This window comes from Ranitomeya imitator, chromosome 3 (genome assembly GCF_032444005.1).
Source record: "Ranitomeya imitator isolate aRanImi1 chromosome 3, aRanImi1.pri, whole genome shotgun sequence".
In the NCBI taxonomy this organism is placed as follows: Eukaryota; Metazoa; Chordata; class Amphibia; order Anura; family Dendrobatidae; genus Ranitomeya; species Ranitomeya imitator.
The window spans coordinates 698,247,829-698,268,493 of NC_091284.1; the positions used below are offsets into that span (position 1 = coordinate 698,247,829).

Here is a 20,665-nt window from a genome sequence, read left to right on the forward strand (position 1 = left end):
CTGCAGAGCATCTCCCTCCCATCAGCCCCCTCCTGCAGAGCATCTCCCTCCCATCAGCCCCCTCCTGCAGAGCATCTCCCTCCCATCAGCCCCCTCCTGCAGAGCATCTCCCTCCCATCAGCCCCCTCCTGCAGAGCATCTCCCATCAGCCCCCTCCTGCAGAGCATCTCCCATCAGTCCCCTCCTGCAGAGCATCTCCCATCAGTCCCCTCCTGCTGAGCATCTCCCATCAGTCCCCTCCTGCAGACCATCTCCCTCCCATCAGTCCCCTCCTGCAGAGCATCTCCCTCCCATCAGCCCCCTCCTGCAGAGCATCTCCCTCCCATCAGCCCCCTCCTGCAGAGCATCTCCCTCCCATCAGCCCCCTCCTGCAGAGCATCTCCCTCCCATCAGTCCCCTCCTGCAGAGCATCTCCCTCCCATCAGCCCCCTCCTGCAGAGCATCTCCCATCAGTCCCCTCCTGCAGAGCATCTCCCATCAGTCCCCTCCTGCTGAGCATCTCCCATCAGTCCCCTCCTGCTGAGCATCTCCCATCAGTCCCCTCCTGCAGACCATCTCCCTCCCATCAGTCCCCTCCTGCAGAGCATCTCCCTCCCATCAGTCCTCTCCTGCAGAGCATCTCCCATCAGTCCCCTCCTGCAGAGCATCTCCCATCAGTCCCCTCCTGCAGAGCATCTCCCATCAGTCCCCTCCTGCAGAGCATCTCCCATCAGTCCCCTCCTGCAGAGCATCTCCCTCCCATCAGTCCCCTCCTGCAGAGCATCTCCCTCCCATCAGCCCCCTCCTGCAGAGCATCTCCCATCAGTCCCCTCCTGCAGAGCATCTCCCATCAGTCCCCTCCTGCTGAGCATCTCCCATCAGTCCCCTCCTGCAGACCATCTCCCTCCCATCAGTCCCCTCCTGCAGAGCATCTCCCTCCCATCAGTCCCCTCCTGCAGAGCATCTCCCATCAGTCCCCTCCTGCAGAGCATCTCCCATCAGTCCCCTCCTGCAGACCATCTCCCTCCCATCAGTCCCCTCCTGCAGAGCATCTCCCTCCCATCAGTCCCCTCCTGCAGAGCATCTCCCTCCCATCAGTCCCCTCCTGCAGAGCATCTCCCATCAGTCCCCTCCTGCAGAGCATCTCCCATCAGTCCCCTCCTGCAGAGCATCTCCCATCAGTCCCCTCCTGCAGAGCATCTCCCATCAGTCCCCTCCTGCAGAGCATCTCCCATCAGTCCCCTCCTGCAGAGCATCTCCCATCAGCCCCCTCCTGCAGAGCATCTCCCTCCCATCAGCCCCCTCCTGCAGAGCATCTCCCATCAGTCCCCTCCTGCAGAGCATCTCCCATCAGTCCCCTCCTGCAGAGCATCTCCCATCAGTCCCCTCCTGCAGAGCATCTCCCATCAGTCCCCTCCTGCAGAGCATCTCCCATCAGTCCCCTCCTGCAGAGCATCTCCCATCAGTCCCCTCCTGCAGAGCATCTCCCATCAGTCCCCTCCTGCATGTCATCTCCAGCCCCTCAGCGCCGTCCTCCCTCCATACAGCTGCATCAGTCCCCTCCGATCACGTGACTCGGCGCCAGCCTCCACAGCGGTGCTCGGGCGGCATCACACTCTAGAGCACAGAGAGTACTCCTCCTCCGCCGCCGCCGCCGCCGCCGCATCCCGTCCATCCTCCAGAGTCACCGGCTGCAGATGAGAGCCGCCTGCCCCTTCCATGCTCAGCGCCTTCCTCCATCACCAGTGTCCAGGCAGCCTCCATCCCAGCGGCGCTGACCATCTCCCATCCCGGCTCGCCCTCGCCCTCTGCCTGCGCCGCTCCTGCCATCCGTGATTTGTGCCCGCAGCCCGATCCTCTCCCATCATGGCCGAGATCAACGAGTGCAGCATCAAGGTCCTGTGCAGGTTTCGTCCATTGAGTCAGTCGGAGGTGCAGAGAGGAGACAAGTACCTGCCCGTGTTCCAGGGAGACGACTGCGTGGTGGTCGGGGTGAGTGCATTGTGCAGGGTGTGGCGGTGCCCTCCATACAGGCTGGCAGGCATGGGGTGCCGACCTCTGCCTGCAATGCGCTACAGCTGCTGCAGCCTCACAGCCAGGGTGGTGACTGGCAGCAGTGGGGCTGCAGCGTTATATCGGGGTGTGCGATGCCCGGAGGTCAGTGCTGTATACACCCGGGGGGCAAACATGTCAGGTGCGAGGGCCGCATTTCTACCTCTCCTTGTTTATGCGAAGCGTCACACAGCGCCCCCTAGCGGACCTGCTTACACACCCCTGTCACTATGGCTGTCACTACACATTTCTGTCACCTGGGGCTGTGGACAAAGCCAGGAATAGAAATGGCATCATCCTGCAGTGCTATCACCACCACCATCCTCAACATCACCACCAACATCCTCCTCATTCTCATCATCACCACCATCCTCATCATCACCACAGCCATTCTCATCATTCCCACATCACCACCTCCATTCTCATCATCATCACCACCACCATCCTCATCATTTTCATCATCACCATCCTCATTACCACCACCATCCTCATCATCATCATCACCACCACCAACTTCATCATCACCACAACCATCCTCACCATCTTCATCATCACACCACCATCTTCATCATCATCATCCTCACCACCACCATCATCCTCACCATCCTTATCACCATCTTCATCATCATCATCCTCATCATCACCACCACCGTCATCTTCATCATCATCACCACCCCCATCCTCATCTTCATGCCCACATCATCCCCACCACCATCCTCATCATCCTGTGTAAATGCAGCATCAGGGTGGAGACGTGCGGTCACTGCCCTGCACAGTGGGTTCCTCCCTGATCTGGCAGATGCCCTGTATATAATGCCGTACAGATGGGTCTGATTTACCTGATGACCGATAAGTGATGAGTGTGACCTGCCCAAGGTCACTAGGCCATAGTGTTGACGTGCCACAGATGCTCCTTTCATGAGTACGTTGGTCCTGTACACCCCATCCACGCCCAGAGCCTGCAGCGAGCACCAGCCGACCTGCCATTTCTGCCTCTCGACCCTTCATATCGTGAATGGATAAAATAACACAGGGTAATGTGTATTGAGGGTTGTGGAGCAGGGTCCGTCCTCATGAGTATCTCTGCCAGTGGTGCCTGGCAAACACTAATATCTCATTATTATTTATTAGGGTGAAATGTTTATTTTTAATAATATTTTCATATAATACTAAATTAAAGGGCTTGAATTTTCCATACAGTTTATTATAACGTTGACAGATTATAGCCTGGATTATAATCTGCGGCTTCAGTCATGGCTGGGCCGGTTGTGGTCGGAATCAGTCAGCAGCTCGTTACTACCAGCGTATCTGAGGACCTGTATTGCAGGAGGACACTGACGCTCTGTTCATACCATTATATGTCAGTAAATCACAAAAGCGTTTTCTGTCCTGCAGTATTTAGTAAAAGGCGTATTCATTAAATGGTCACTTTTTTCACATGTAAGTCTGTGGCTGATGGATGCCACGCCTGCATTACCCATACTCATCAGTGAGGTTTTCCTGGCGTATACGTGAAGCCGAGCATTTATAGCATGGTGTGAACATAGTCTTACTTTTTTCTAGATACATTTCTTAAGGGATCTAGTTTCCAAAATGGGGTCACTTGTGGGGGAACATCAGGAGCTCGCCAAACTGGACATGGCGTCCGTTAATGATTCCAGCTAATTTTGCATTCAAAAAGTCAAATTACCCCATTCTTTAAATTATAGCCCTTTCTAAATTTATCTACAAGTGTAGTGCCCGAACATTGTAGTGACTAGTAGGTTATGCCCAGCCCTTGCTTATGGAGACACGCACCTGTGCATTAGGCAGGCTCTCATCGCTTCAGAAATCCCAAACATTGACGCTAAATGTGGTTTAGGTACACTGTGGCGCTCCGAAGGGAGAGGGGGCATTTTGATATGGGAGTGCAGAATTTGTTGGATTTCTTTTGGTGGGTGAGGAGCCCTTTTGCTTTTCCAGAGCCTTTGCGCTATCAGTAACGTGGAAGCCCCCTATATTTCCTTTAACAGATGACAGATCTGAATGAGGACTTGCTATTTTGTGGATTTATATAGAGCTTTTATTGGGAAAATTTTACATAACGTTTGGGATCACATTTATCCGGCACTGTACACTGAGCACTTACTTTGGGGTTTCCATCTAAATCTCTGAGTGACGTGATTTAGATGAAACCCTCGAGGAATCCATTCACTATAATGAGGCAGCAGAGTTACTCTGGACTCTGTCTGGCCTCTGTTCAAGGGTGTCCTTCTTTTCAAAAGTGCACAAAACTGTGGCCGACAGCACTTTTATGCAGTCCTAAAAAGATGGACACAGCCAGATTACAGGTTAGATGGCATCCACAGTGCCTTCATCTTCCTCATTATAGGGAATCTTCTGCCAGCGGTCCTGTCGGAATCACGTATTTCAGAGATTTATACGGAAACCCCGATGTAAGTGCTCATCGCAGAGCGCAGGATAAATGTGAGCCGAGCCTTACTGCGATCTTTGGGCGGCAGAATAAACCAATCAACAGCAGGTGAATAATTGGTTTTATTTATTTTTTATGCCGTTCCTCGTTCCGTATATGTGATTAGGCGACTATTCTGGTCGGTTTTATTACAGTGATACCAGATATTTTTGCATCACCATATTCTGATGACTATAATTTTTAAATTTTTTGTTCAACAGAGACATGTGAGGGCCTGATTGTCTGCAGGATGAGCTGACGGTTTTATTGGTACCATTTTCGGGCACATGACATTTTTTGTTTGCTCTGTATTCTGATTTTTGGGAGGCAGAATGAACAAAAACCATCAATTCAGGAATTTATTATTACCGTATTTTTTTTTTTAATGCCGTTCCACATGTGCTAAAATTGGTAAGGCAGCTTTATTCTTAGGGTCAGTATGATTACAGCAATACCACAATTTATAGTTTTTTTATGTTGTGGCGCCATTTTACCCCATTTTTATAGAAAAAAATAATTAATTTTGCATCGCTTTATTCTGAGAGCTTAAATGTTTTTATTTTTATGCTGATGGAGCTGTATGATGGCTTGTTTTTTGCGGGACAAGATGCCGTTTTCAGTGGTACCATTTTTATTTACATTTGTCTTTTTGATTGCGTTTTACTCCACTTTTGTTCGTCTGTAATATGTAAGTTTTTTTGCCCCATTTTTTTCAACGGTGTTCACTGAAGGGGTTAATTAGTGTGACAGTTTTATGGGGCTGGTCGTTCTGGACGCGACGATATCAAACATCCTTATTTTGTTTTTTTACATAAAAATAGAAATTTATCATTTTATTATATTTGTATTTTTTATTATTTTCTTAAAAAATATTTTTACTATTTTTTTTTTACTTAGTTGTCTCCATGGGATTTTGACTTTTAGCAGTCTGACCACAGTTATAAAGCATAGCAGTGCACAAGCATTGCTATGCTTTGTATGTGTCAGTGCTACACTGACACAAGCTAGCTAGATTATGCCGTGCACATGATCTAGCTAACTTGTTAGAGCCTAGTCACATGGATGTCTTCATGACGGATGTCGACATTGAGTCACCATTGTCACGACTGTGCTCCCGTGATCATGTTGCAGAAGCGCCAATTGGAAGGGCAGAGGGGCTCCCTCTCTTTGCCTTCCCTCTAAATGCTGCATTTTGGGGGTTAAACTGCTGGGTGCGGTGCGGATCAGCTGTGAGAATCGCTGAACACATGGTGGTGATCGCGCTCGCACAGCTTTGGTGCATGCAAAATCGCCTGGATGTACACAGCACGTCCAAGCTCTGGAAGGGGTTAAATAGAAGCCTTTATCTTTTCCAGTGCCCATGGATCACCTAGGTGTGCGGATGAAAATTGTCCTGGTTTTCTGGATGAAAAACATTTTTATACGCTTGTCTGACCCCGGCAATAACAGAAAGCATGGTCTATATATAAAGGGTTTGTCCTTTAGGCCCTGTGAATAGTGATGAGCGAGTGTACTCGTTGCTTGGGTGGTCTCCGAGTATTTGTAACTGCTCGGAGATTTAGTTTCCGTTGCCTCAGCTGAATAATTTACAGCTGATAGACAGCTTGAATACATGTGGGGATTCCCTAGCAACTAGGCAACCCCCACATGTACTCAGGCTGGTTAGCAGCCGTAAATCATGCAACTGGGTCCCAAAAGCCTAAATTTCCGAGCAGTTACAAATACTTGGAGACCACCCGAGCAACGAGTACACTCGCTCATCACTACTCATGAACACTACAAAGAGCTCCTATGGTTCCATATTTTCTGATGCAGATACTGTTTGCCGCAGTCTGTATTCTCCTGTATGGAGCGGTTCTTTGTAGAATACTTCCAGAATGCGATGGAACATGTCACAATTTGTGTTCTTGTGGTGGAGAAATGCAGGAGAAAACAAAGCTGCGCTCCTGTCATGAATATCAAGCACAGCGGTACAGTGTAAGCACCATGTTACCAATCTGTGGAATACGGCCCTATAATACAGCTGTGTGAATGAAGCCTTAAGTTTAGTAGAGTCGCTTGTCACTTTTTGTAGGATCGCACTGTAGACGTTACTTATAAAAATCCATTATTTGCACATTTATTATTAATGAAGAGAAATGGCAGCATTATTAGTAAGGATGAGGCAGTGCAGAGAAATTGCCGGTACTGCAGTCCTGGGATGGTTTATTTCTCTGTACCCGGATGTGTAAAATATTCTTTGTATATTTTAACAGATGTGAAAAGAACGTTCTAGAAAAGGGCTGCAAACTCGGTCACTTTTGTTAAAAAAATTCAGTCATCCGAGTAATATTATTTGTGCCAATAATACAACTATCGGAGGGAGTCGGCCTCCTTTCCTCAGACTCCTATTTGGTAATGTATGTATTCTTGGCCGATTCCCACGTAACATTCCCCCGTCTGTTTCTTGCATTGATTGTTAAAACCGATAAAATGCCCCGTGGCCTCAGTGTGTGAACCCCGCCATATATCCCCCGCACATATACAGTACACTGGCGGCTTTTCCCAGGTGCAGGTTTTTTTATTACAAAAGATATGAAATATTAGTGAACGGAACTTTGTGAGATTTTCTTACGTTTTGCAATTGTTTTCCAATCAGATAATCAAAAAAAAAAGAGAAAAAACTACAATCTTATCAAACCGGAACCCTTAGTACATCTGCACAAAGCGGGCTCTGGTTGATTAGTGCTCTGGGAGCTGACATTTTTAATGCCACACACTTTAATTCTAAGGCTCTATGCACACTAGCACTAATTGCAGTTTGGTCTTTCTCCATTGGTTGATAAAGTCCGTAGCGCTCTTCACGCCATCGCATAAAACCTCATTCAGTTCAGTTTTCCCACATACGATAAAAACAGACCAATTAATTACACTGGTCTACAAAAAAAATTAAAAATTTCTGGCATGGACTTTAAGAACAGTTTTAGACTAATTTGAGGGTGCTGAATTCAAATCTGATCTTATAATTTCTCTATCACATCACTTTTTGCCCTATAGGTATGTAGCCCATTTTCATGAATTCCATGATAAATATAAGTAGTGTATGAAAAGTGCCGGTTTATATGGTTCACTAAGGTAAACTTAGTTTTCATTTAGCCTCCCAATAAATGTGAGAATATCTTTGTTTTCTTTGAACATGCATAATTCCCATTTGTTATGATAACACCCTTGTTTTCTGTGCTACTGGGACAGTAGAGCTACAGCACAGCAGTGGGTGAAAACTGAATGGCCTCAGCGACAGACTTTGGCATCTGGCGATAAGAATGTCATCCATGATCCTCTAGTGCAGAGCTCCCCAACTCCAGTCCTCAAGGCCCACCAACAGGTCATGTTTTCAGGATTTCCTTTGCATTGCACAGGTGATGCAATTATTACCTGGGCAAGACTAAGGAAATCCTGAAAACATGACCTGTTGGTGGGCCTTGAGGACTGGAGTTGGGGACCCCTGCTCTAGTGGATAGGAAGGACATTGTCTTTCCTCCCTTACACATAAAACTTGGATTGATGAAGCAGTTCGTCAAAGCTCTCAATCACAGTGGAGAATGCTTTAACTATATATGTTCAACTTTTCCTGGTCTTGGTGATGAGAAGAAAAAGGCTGGAATATTTGATGGACCTCAAATAAGAACACTTATGAGAGACCCAAATTTTATCACATCAATGAATGAGACAGAAGAAAGAGCTTGGAATGCATTTTGTAATGTGGTGTGGAATTTTCTGGGGAATAAGAAAGCAGACAACTATGAAGAGATTGTGGAAGAGCTACTAATGAGTCTGAGAAATCTTAGATGGAGAACGAGTATCAAGATTCACTATTTACACAGCCATTTGGACTTTTTTCCAGAGAACCTTGGGGATGTGAGCGAGGAACAAGGAGAGCGTTTTCATCAGGACATTAAAACAATGGAAGAACGGAATCAAGGCCGGTGGGACTCACATATGATGGCTGACTATTGCTGGAGCTTGATGAGACACAACCCAGAAGCCATACATCACAGATCAGCCAAGAAAAGAAAGTTCAAATAACTGCCATTTGTTATTCTTCTGTGTGCCATATATATGTGTTTTTATATTTTGTAGTTTAATTCTGTAAGTATATTTGATTTGCTGTACATAGACTTTGTAATCTTTGTTATTCCTTGATTAAAAATATACAAAATGTAGTACCGAAAATCATGTGTTTTTATCATAAAACATTAGGAATAATTTTCATCAAAAATTGAAAATATCTCGATATCCTGATGTGATAGCCAAAACCGGAGTTCATATTCGTAATCAGCAGCCAAAATTGACGTAAAGTATGTTTTAAAAATCTTTTGCCAGAAAAATTGCGTTGACCAGTGTTATTTCCCTCAGACTTTGAACAGAGCGTGGTCCGAGTGTCATCAGTTTTTCTCGTACATGAAAAAAAAAGTTTCTCCGCCTTTCCCTTTATGACAATCCATGAAAAAAGAGAGAGAGAATTTCCCAGCTCCAAAGTTCCGGTCCCCATTGTTTTCATCAGATTCAGGTTCAAGTTCAGGTACGTTTCTGGTACCTGAATGTTGGCCTGAAGTTCAGGTTGGGAACCAGAACCCGAACTTTCAGGTTCGTTCATCCCTGATTTTTATCCGCTCTAGGCTCTAGCGGTGGGAGCGTCAGCGATCAGTTAAAAATTGGATGAATTGTCTAACAAAAGGGGGCTGTTCTGCAATATAGTCTTCCAAAACATTGGATCTCAGTGATGGCAGCTGCTCATGTAGGATTTCAGCAGGTGGACTTACCAGATTGATTCATATTTTCATGTTGAGTGCCATTCTCTCAAAATAGGTTTTTCTTGGCAATAAATATAATTCAGCTTCCAATAGTAAGTTGTATGACTTACTAATATAGTTCTGTTACTGTGAGTGCCCTTATTGTCAGGTCTACATTGTCAGCTTCCAGTCCCAGTGTTCCCTATGTCGGCACTTGGTCACAGCTTTGCGTGAGGCCAGCTGTCAGTGGCTATCGGTGATGCACAGACAGAGAAGGGGCTTGGCTTAGTTATCGAAATAAGCAGTCAGCCATAGGTAGCCCTGTGGAGCACTAAATTACGAGCAATTACTGAGTCTCTTGCATTCCATCTGGACTCACCCTCTTGGCATCCTTATTGTGTCTTAATATTGTGGCTTTTATCCTGATGAAGAATTTGGATGACTTCAAAACGCGTTGAGAATAAACCACATCGCCTCATTGAGTTTCGTTTGGATCTATACCAGCTCTGATTGGGTGTCGGGGGTCACGTGTCACAATAACAGCATGGAAGCCCCGGGTGGAGCGAATTCCAACACTGCCGATACAGCACCAGCACAGGAGGTGAGTATAGGCTTTTGTATTTGCTCGTGGTCAAGCATTGAGATCAAGAAGGGGTTGTCGTAGTAGTGGACAACCCCTTTAATATTTATAGCTGATTTATGTATTTTTTTCATGGAAAGCCCATTTAATCACTAAAACTCTGACTGTATCTTGCAATGATCAATGACTGTTAATAAAATACACAAGTGTATAATAGATATTTCTTTCCATATTTTTGCTCATTTCTCTATTGATTTCCCCTCTTTCTGCCAGATTTCCATTTCCCAATTGTAATAAGAGCGGAGTAGTAGCTGGGTTCATGGGTACGTGAGAAATAATTAATAATTATGGGTGTAGTGGCTGACATTGCCCAGGGCAGTGGTGAGCTAATTATTGTCATCATCCTGCTAATTAAGTTTGCAGTCCCATCCCTATTTGCCTCGTATGAAATGAATCCAGGAACATGAATAGATTATACGTCGAGCTCATTCCTTGCTTCGCTCGGCGACATTATATAATGAATATTATCTATACAGCCTGCAGTAGAAAATGATATTGAGGACACAGATTCATTGATATTAATTACATTTATCGTTGGGCACACTGCGTTGCCTTCTGTGACTGGCGGTTGAGATGTTTCCCTTGTGCCCCATAGTTAATAATCAAAGCTAGATACAGTGTAATCCTCATAGACCGGTGATTATTGTGCTGAGATGAGAAGACGCTGTTTTCTGCCAAATTATTATTTATCTCATTCCTACTTTTAACCTTGAGCGAACAGTATTTTTAGACACCTCAAGGGGTTAGTAAAAAAGTCCTTGTGAAATAAAAAAAACTACCATTGTACAAAACAATAGCAAAAAGAAAGCCTGTAAGCAAAGTGTAGCGCTGTTTTCTTCTTTGTGTCTCATAAATATATACATCTAATTATAATAATACTGGGGGGGAATTGAGCAGAAGCATCAGAGTTGCATTGGTAAAAAAGGATCAAAATACAGCTGGTGGCAGAAATTTGGAGCAAATTGTCCAGGATTTAATTTGCTTTACTCATAGATGTAAAAAAAAAAAACCAAACAGAAGTACAGTACAGACCAAAAGTTTGGACACACCTTCTCATTTAAAGAATTTTCTGTATTTTCATGACTATGAAAATTGTACATTCACACTGAACGCATCAAAACTATGAATTAACACATGTGGAATTATATACTTAACAAAAAAGTGTGAATCAAACAACTGAAATTATGTGTTATATTCTAGGTTCTTCCAAGTAGCCACCTTTTGCTTTGATGACTGCATTGCACACTCTTGGCATTCTCTTGATGAGCTTCAAGAGGTAGTCACCAGGAATTGTCTTCCAACAATCTTGAAGGAGTTCCCAGAGATGCTTAGCACTTGTTGGCCCTTTTGCCTTCACTATGCGGTCCAGCACACCACATCTCAACTGGGTTTAAGTCTGGTGACTGTGGATGCCAGGTCATCTGGCGTAGCACCCCATTGCTCTCCTTCTTGGTCAAATAGACTTTACACAGCCTGGAGGTGTGTTTGGGGTCATTGTCCTGTTGAAAAATAAATGATGGCCCAACTAAACGCAAACCGGATGGAATAGCATGCCGCTGCAAGATGCTGTGGTAGCCATGCTGGTTCAGTATGCCTTCAATTTTGAATAAATCCCCAATAGTGTCACCAGCAAAGCACCCCCACACCATTACACCTCCTCCTCCATGCTTCACGGTGGGAACCAGGCATGTAGAGTCCATCCCAACTACGGCGAAACAGCCTAACATATGATCACCAGGTGATCCCTTCCACTGCTAACCTGTACCCAATAGAGAAAAAGGAAGGTACAAACTATGTAAAAATGTATAAATTTATTAAGCACGCATATATATCAATAAATACAAACATTGAATAACAAAATATAAAAAAAAATGTGCAAACAATAACAGTACCCTAAAAATAAGGGGAGAGTAAGACAGGCTATATATTAGAAAAAAACCGAAAGGGACCACAATCCATCTGGAATATACATCACCAAAGCTAGGAATAACACATACCAATAGCTATTACACCTAAAGCCAGTTCAGAAATGTGCCCCACATATATTTTGTAATACCAAAAGATGGGAAATACCAGTATTCCACGGTTGGCATATATGGTAACACAGTTCTGAATCAAAATTAGAGACAAGCCAAACACCAAATAACTAACAGTGTAACAATATTAGTGGGGCAAGCCACAATAGTGTAAGTGTCCTAAAAGGACATCTGACTAAGGTTATAGCCACACTGGCAATCAGTAACTGCACTCACCTCCCAGGATCCAAAATGAACCGTACAAATAATACATACAGAGGTGTCAGGAACGTATATAACAATAGTATCCGTTACTCTAAGGAGTAACCAGCTAAGGTGATAGCCACACTATCAGTCCAAAGGCAAAGGCTAAATAGTGCCCATAGAATAATTGTGCAATCTAATGATGTCACACGCCATAGGAAACTGATATATTACCTGCAGCCATGATGTACCCCAGATAGTGGTCCCGTAGCGCACCTCGACGCGCGTTTCACTGCCCCCGCAGTTTCGTCAGGAGGTAATGAATAGCCTAGAATCCACCTTTTTGTACTGCTCCCATCCTAATGAGTCTCACCAACAGCTGTTAGCGGCACGCCCCCGCCATGTTGCGTCGTGGAGAGGGAAGCGGCGCTCAAGGAATACGTCACACAGACACGTGACCCCGGTCACATGACCGGGACCGTAGCCATGCCGACGCGTCCCATAGAGAGCAGCCGCCCATCTCGCCGAGAGGCAGCGCATGCGCGGTGCGCGCTCCAGCTTCTAACCTGACTCACTGGTGTGGGCGTCTACAGACCGCAATAGAAGTGTACCTAGATCCACAGAAGAACATAGAACATTGTTACCAGACAAATGCGGAGGTGGGTCCCAAGAAAATATTGTGACACAACTTCCAAATAAGCTGCTTATTTATCATAGCCATGACAGTAACATGCAAATATAAATGCCCAACATAATAAACTAAGAAAAAGCATATCTGATTCCATTCAATGTACAGGCAAATTCATAAATCATCCAATACAGCATTTTTAAGTAACAATATCAAATAGTTAGAAAATATCTGTCCATAAACAGCATCTTTTTCTTCGAGCTTGATAAGAAACCTCACGATCTTTCAAGGAGGGTGATGTAAGTAATTAGTCCTCATATCGCATATAAATTCTTAAGGATTTTTCACGTCAAGCAAGGCAGAGTCATCAAATTTTCATGTTTCTAGTCAAAGATGACACCTCTATTGCAACAAAACTAGAATAGATATAAATAGCAATGTTATATACGTCGCATATCATGTTAAGGCATCACACACACCAGGCTCAGAGAGATAGGATGGTAAAGTAAAGAAATACATGGAATGACATATGACAGCTAAAAAACATATAAAAGAAAATTAAAATTCGCGCTAACCTACAAAAAAGGCTTGAAGCTCAAAGCATCGTTAAGGCCTTTTGGAGTAATAGTATTAAGGGAGACTATCCATTTAGTTTCTCTTTTAAGTAGTTCTCTTTTGTAGTCCCCTCCTCGTATGCCCAGCTGTACTCTATCCCTCTGACTTTAAGCCATTTGGGATTACCGTCATGATACCTCAAAAAGTGCTTCGGAATCGTTTTGAGTATAGTAGTATCATGAGCAGTAGCTTCCTTTTTGATGTCCCGCATATGCTCAAGAACCCTTACTTTAAGCTGACGAGTTGTCATCCCTATGTAGATAAGTTTGCAGGGACAGTACGCGTAGTAAATGACCATGTCCGTAGTGCATGAGATATGATGTGTAATTGTATATGTACGAGTGGCATCACTGTTGTCAAATGTAAATGCTCTCTCTATGCACTGGCATGCAGAACAGTCACCACATTGGAAGCTGCCCCACCTCGGGCCTACTGCATCAGTGAAAGGCGACCTATGGGGTGCCACGTAATGACTACGTGTCAGTAAGTCTTTAAGATTTTTCGAACGTCTCCATGTAACAGGTATTTTTAGGCAAAAATCTACATAGGTCTTCATCAGCATGTAAGATAGGCCAGTATTTCCTCAGGATGTCCATAATATCTGTCCATCTGGAATTAAAGGTTGTGATCAATCTCACTGGTTGTTCATGTTCTTGTAACTGTTTCTTTTTTTGAGAGAGTAGTAGCTGACTCCTGGGAGTAGCTGAGGCTCTTCTATACCCCTTCCTAATGGACTAATGATTATAGCCTCTCTGTTGTAAATTATTCGTCAGGATCCTGGCCTGTTTTTTAAATTTGGTGTTATCCGAGCATATGCGTTTCATACGCAAGAACTGACCCACCGGAATCGCCCCAATTGTCTGTGGATGGTGTGCCGAAGTGGCATGAAGGAGAGAAATAGTTGATGTACTTTTCCGATACACATCGGTTGTGATAAATCAACTTCCATCCACCTCAATCAGAACATCAAGGAACTCGACCTTTTCTTGGCTGTATTTATATGTTAGCCTGATATTAAGTTGGTTATCATTAAGTTGGCCCATGAAAGTGTTCAATGATGTTTCATCACCCTGCCAAATAAACAATATATCATCGATATATCTGGACCATGAGATCACGGCAGAGAAACTCTCCAAATTATAAACGACTTCCCTCTCCCACAGCCCCAGGAACAAATTAGCGTATGAGGGCGCACAAGTCGCCCCCATCGCTGTTCCCTGGAGCTGTAGGAAAAATCTGTCCTTGAAAGTAAAAAAATTATGAGTCAATGTGAATTATAAGAGATCAATGATAAACTGTATAAATTCATCATCCAAATCTGTCATTTGTAGAAAGAATCTAGATGCCGTGATCCCATGGTCGTGACATATCGATGTATATAATCACACGTAACTAGGAACATATCCTGTTCCAGTTGGATATTATTTAGTCGAGTCAAAATGTCGGTTGTGTCTTTAATAAAAGATGGCAGGGTTTCTACACATCGCTGAAGATAGAAGTCGATAAATCTACATACTTGTTCATTAAGTCCACCAATTCCAGAGACAATGGGGCGACCCGGTGGGTTGTTCATGTCCTTATGTATTTTCGGTGTCAGATAGAATGTTGGGACCACCGGAAACTGATTCGTTAGCCCTTCCAACATTCTATTTGTTATTAAACCCTGATCGCGGGCTCCCTGTAGCATGGAGTCCAATTCCACTTTAAACCTAGCAAGTGGATTGGTCTCCAGTTTTCTATAGCAATGCCTGACACCGAGCTGTCGCAAGGCCTCATTCTCATACATCTCACAAGGCCAGATCACAACATTTCCCCCCTTGTCGGCCGGTTTAATGACCACCTGTTTCATATTGCGGAGTTCTTGGATAGCCCTATTCTCCATAAATGTTAAATTAAATGAAGCTTTATCCTCAGGTAGCCTAGACAGGTCACGTTTGATTAGTTTGGTGAATATCTCAACATTATTACAAATACCCGACGGGGGGAAATGTTGTGACCTGGCGTGCAGATGCGTAGGGAGCCGAACATCCTCCGTTGTGGCCTGTTCAGCCAATAGTGCCTCTAGGTCTGCCAAGGCCTGTTGTTCTATATGAGTGGGGAAGTCATTCTTAGATTGGTTCACAAAAAATTTTTTGAACGTCAGCTTTCTAGCAAACAGCTCGATGTCCTTGACTACAGTAAAATAGTCAAATCTAGCTGAGGGAGAAAAGGTGAGGCCCTTTTCCAATACATTAATCTGTGGCAAAGTCAGAGGGATATTTGACAGGTTAATTACCTTAAGGTTTAACGTATCCGTTTGTTCATCTTTTTGTAAAAGTTGCGAGTGCGTACTGTGGGGAGAGGAGTCACGGACCTGTGGCATGGTTGGTCTATATTGCTTCCCTCTCCTAAGCCACTCCGTTTTCCTAAAAAAGGTTCTCCACATGACTCTTCAGACAATGATGATACAACTGATGAAGATCGTGACACAGTTTTAGGGTGCAGTTTTTTATACTGCCACCTATAAATCTTGTTAGAAGAGTAGTCTTGTAGGTCACGCTGAAATTTACGGATCTTAGTTGCCTGTATTTCCTTCTCCCATTTACCGTAGTTAGATCTAACTCTAGTTCTTTATCAAAACCAGCACACTCTTCTGTCGTCAGTACGGCCTCGATCTTGTTTTTTTACTGTGTCTATTTCTCCTTCAATATTTTCCAAAGCCTTAGGGTCGGCACCAATGAGTAATTCGAGCAAGGTACGGGAACACTTAGTTAGTGCTTCTTCCCACTTGCTAGAAAAGGTAGAATCATTTGTTTCCAGTGTAGGGTAAATTTGAATCCTCAACCCTCTAGGTATAATATCCTTTTGGAGGTAGTTTTCGAGGGACACCTTATTCCACCACACCTTGGTGCGTTTCTTAATTAGATCTTTGATATTGAGCTTCAAATCCTTAACATCACGGTTTTCTGCTTCAACAGCCACCTTACTACCAAATAGAGACCCTAGTTGGGGAATCCAATTCTTATCACGTTTCCTATAATCCATATAGTCACTCTTTGAGGCATCTGCAACACAGATAATTATCACATAACAACTACGGCGAAACACCAGGTGATCCCTTCCACTGCTAACCTGTACCCAATAGAGAAAAAGGAAGGTACAAACTATGTAAAAATGTATAAATTTATTAAGCACTCATATATATCAATAAATACAAACACTGAATAACAAAATAGAAAAAAAAAATTGTGCAAACAATAACAGTACCCTAAAAATAAGGGGAGAGTAAGACAGGCTATATATCATGGTTATGATAAATAAGCAGCTTATTTGGAGGTTGTGTCACAATATTTTCTTGGGACCCACCTCCTCATTTGTCTGGTAACAATGTTCTATGTTCTTCTGTGGATCTAGGTACACTTCTATTGCAGTCTGTAGACGCCCACACCAGTGAGTCAGGTTAGAAGCTGGAGCGCGCACCGCGCATGCGCTGCCTCTCGGCGAGATGGGCGGCTGCTCTCTATGGGACGCGTCGGCATGGCTACGGTCCCGGTCATGTGACCGGGGTCACGTGTCTGTGTGACGTATTCCTTGAGCGCCGCTTCCCTCTCCGCGACGCAACATGGCGGGGGCGCGCCGCTAACAGCTGTTGGTGAGACTCATTAGGATGGGAGCAGTACAAAAAGGTGGATTCTAGGCTATTCATTACCTCCTGACGAAACTGCGGGGGCAGTGAAAAGCGCGTCGAGGTGCGCTACGGGACCACTATCTGGGGTACATAATGGCTGCAGGTAATATATCAGTTTCCTATGGCGTGTGACATCATTAGATTGCACAATTATTCTATGGGCACTATTTAGCCTTTGCCTTTGGACTGTTAGTGTGGCTATCACCTTAGCTGGTTACTCCTTAGAGTAACGGATACTATTGTTATATACGTTCCTGACACCTCTGTATGTATTATTTGTACGGTTCATTTTGGATCCTGGGAGGTGAGTACAGTTACTGATTGCCAGTGTGGCTATAACCTTAGTCAGATGTCCTTTTAGGACACTTACACTATTGTGGCTTGCCCCACTAATATTGTTACACTGTTAGTTATTTGGTGTTTGGCTTGCCTCTAATTTTGATTCAGAACTGTGTTACCATATATGCCAACCGTGGAATACTGGTATTTCCCATCTTTTGGTATTACAAACTATATGTGGGGCACATTTCTGAACTGGCTTTAGGTGTAATAGCTATTGGTATGTGTTATTCCTAGCTTTGGTGATGTATATTCCAGATGGATTGTGGTCCCTTTCGGTTTTTTGATAATATATAGCCTGTCTTACTCTCCCCTTATTTTTAGGGTACTGTTATTGTTTGCACATTTTTTTTAATATTTTGTTATTCAATGTTTGTATTTATTGATATATATGCGTGCTTAATAAATTTATACATTTTTACATAGTTTGTACCTTCCTTTTTCTCTATTGGGTACATGTAGAGTCCATCCGTTCACCTTTTCTGCATCACACAAAGACACGGTGGTTGGAACCAAAGATCTCAAATTTGGACTCATCAGACCAAAGCACAGATTTCCCCTGGTCTAATGTCCATTCCTTGTGTTCTTTAGCCCAAACAAGTCTCTTCTGCTTGTTGCCTGTCCTTAGCAGTGGTTTCCTAGCAGCTATTTTACCACGAAGGCCTGCTGCACAAAGTCTCCTCTTAACAGTTGTTGTAGAGATGTGTCTGCTGTTAGAACTCTGTGTGGCACTGACCTGGTCTCTAATCTGAGCTGCTGTTAACCTGCGATTTCTGAGGCTGGTGACTTGGATAAACTTATCCTCAGAAGCAGAGGTGACTCTTGGTCTTCCTTTCCTGGGGCAGTCCTCATGTGAGCCAGTTTCTTTGTAGAGTTTGATGGTTTTTGCCACTGCACTTACGGACACTTTCACAGTTTGCCCAATTTTTCGGACTGACTGACGTTCATTTCTTGAAGTAATGATGGCCACTCGTTTTTCTTTACTTAACTGCTTTTTTCGTGCCATAATACAAATTCTAACAGTCTATTCAGTAGGACTATCAGCTGTGCATGCACCAGACTTCTGCACAACACAACTGCTGGCCCCAACGCCACTTATAAGGCAAGAAATCCCACTTATTAAACCTGACAGGGCACACCTGTGAAGTGAAAACCATTTCCGGTGACTACCTCTTGAAGCTCATCAAGAGAATGCCAAGAGTGTGCAAAGCAGTCATCAATGCAAAAGGTGGCTACTTTGAAGAACCTAGAATATAAGACATAATTTCAGTTGTTTCATACTTTTTTGTTAAGTATATAATTCCACATGTGTTAATTCATAGTTTTGATGCCTTCAGTGTGAAAGTACAATTTTCATAGTCATGGAAATACAGAAACATCTTTAAATGAGAAGGTGTGTCCAAACTTTTGGTCTGTACTGTACTTCTGTTTAAGTTTTTTTTTTTTTAACATCTATGAGTAAAGCAAATTAAATCCTGGACAATTTGCTCCAAATTTCTGCCACCATCTGTATTTTGATCCTTTTTTACCAATGCAACTCTGATGCTTCTGCTCAATTCCCCCCAGTATTATTATAATTAGATGTATATATTTATGAGACACAAAGAAGAAAACAGCGCTACACTTTGCTTACAGGCTTTCTTTTTGCTATTGTTTTGTACAATGGTAGTTTTTTATTTCACAAGGACATTTTTACTAACCCCTCGAGGTGTCTAAAAATACTGTTCGCTCAAGGTTAAAAGTAGGAATGAGATAGATAATAATTTGGCAGAAAACAGCGTCTTCTCATCTCAGCGCAATAATCACCGGTCTATGAGGATTACACTGTATCTAGCTTTGATTATTAACTATGGGGCACAAGGGAAACATCTCAACCGCCAGTCACAGAAGGCAACGCAGTGTGCCCAACGATAAATGTAATTAATATCAATGAGTCTGTGTCCTCAATATCATCTTTACGGCAGGCTGTATAGATAATATTCATTATATAATGTCGCCGAGTGAAGCAAGGAGTGAGCTCGACGTATAATCTATTCATGTTCATTTCATACGAGGCAAATAGGGATGGGAAAAGCATTCCCGGTAACTACCTCTTGAAGCTCATCAAGAGAATGCCAAGAGTGTGCAAAGCAGTCATCAAAGCAAAAGGTGGCTACTTTGAAGAAACTAGAATATAAGACATAATTTCAGTTGTTTCACACTTTTTTGTTAAGTATGAATTAACACATGTGGAATTATATAGTTTTGATGCCTTCAGTGTGAATGTACAATTTTCATAGTCATGAAAATAGAGAAAAATCTTTAAATAAGAAGGTGTGTCCAAACTTTTGGTCTGTACTGTATGAAGCTGTCAAGCTCTGGTTGGGAGACCTACAGCCAGTCTGTGCATTACGGTTCAGGATCGGATCAGAACCCACAGACGTCTGCATGAGCCTTTAGTTTCTCCTGGAGATTCTTTGCTTCCCATTCTGAACATGTGCCGATACTCTGGTGATTGGCGCATACGCAAGATTTCAATGGCGTATGTGAGGCCAAGGCGGTAAATCAATGAAGGGGGGCGAAAATAGCCAGAAAACATGTAGATGGGAAGATGCACTCAATCTCTCATCAATGAGTGAAAGGTCTTAAACGTTTTTTTTTTACATCTTGTTTCCTTAAAAACCTAATAGCGGAACTAATGAGTGAAAAGAAAATTTGACGAGATTATGTCTCCTTCTGATTTATATCAGGTACAAGGTTGTCATGGAAACCATGTAAAGATTCAGAGAAGAAGTACGCCTTAGAAATGGCGTGTCTCCACTACACGACCTGTGGCCGAAAACAACGGATAATCAGCCACTGGTTTGCATGTTGTTTGATAACCTGTTTACACAGGCAATGCGCTTAGATTGATCAGTAACAGTAATGGCTGCCATTGTTCTTGGTGCCACAGGTCCTGTTTACACAGGAAGAGAGCGATGATTTTTAAGCAAACAGAAAGGGAATCCGTCACAAGGTTTTTGGTATGTGATCTGAGAGCGGCACAGTGCGGTGACAGACACACCAATTCAAGCGATGGGTCTCTTACTGGTCTTTATGTTGTCATATTGATAAAAGCACTGGTTTCTTTGCAGCAGAGCTATAAGTTTTCCGAATGCTGAGCTCTGTATATCCCACCTACCACGCTGTGCATAGGCAGAAAGCTGCCCATCAGTGTTCGGGACGTAGTCATGCAGCACAGGAGTAAGATGTATCCCGAGACTAGTTCTCTAGTTGGATGTGCAGTGTCCAAAATGCTGATAGTCTCGGCCTAATAAGCCCTC

General features: G+C 43.7%; 1 protein-coding gene across 4 annotated transcripts in view; it reads left to right on the forward strand.

Annotated features, from left to right (window-relative positions):
• Positions 1-1,362: 1,362 nt before the first annotated feature.
• The window catches only part of KIF5A (kinesin family member 5A), a 228,895-nt gene continuing 209,592 nt past the window's right edge, over positions 1,363-20,665 (forward strand). The window contains exon 1 of one of the 4 annotated variants that reach the window (XM_069758567.1): positions 1,363-1,971. In XM_069758567.1, coding sequence (XP_069614668.1) covers positions 1,846-1,971 — 126 coding nt within the window. In that variant the 5' untranslated portion in view covers positions 1,363-1,845. The remainder of the gene's footprint in view (positions 1,972-20,665) is intronic. The other 3 variants (XM_069758565.1, XM_069758568.1, XM_069758566.1) reach the window with 3 other exon arrangements.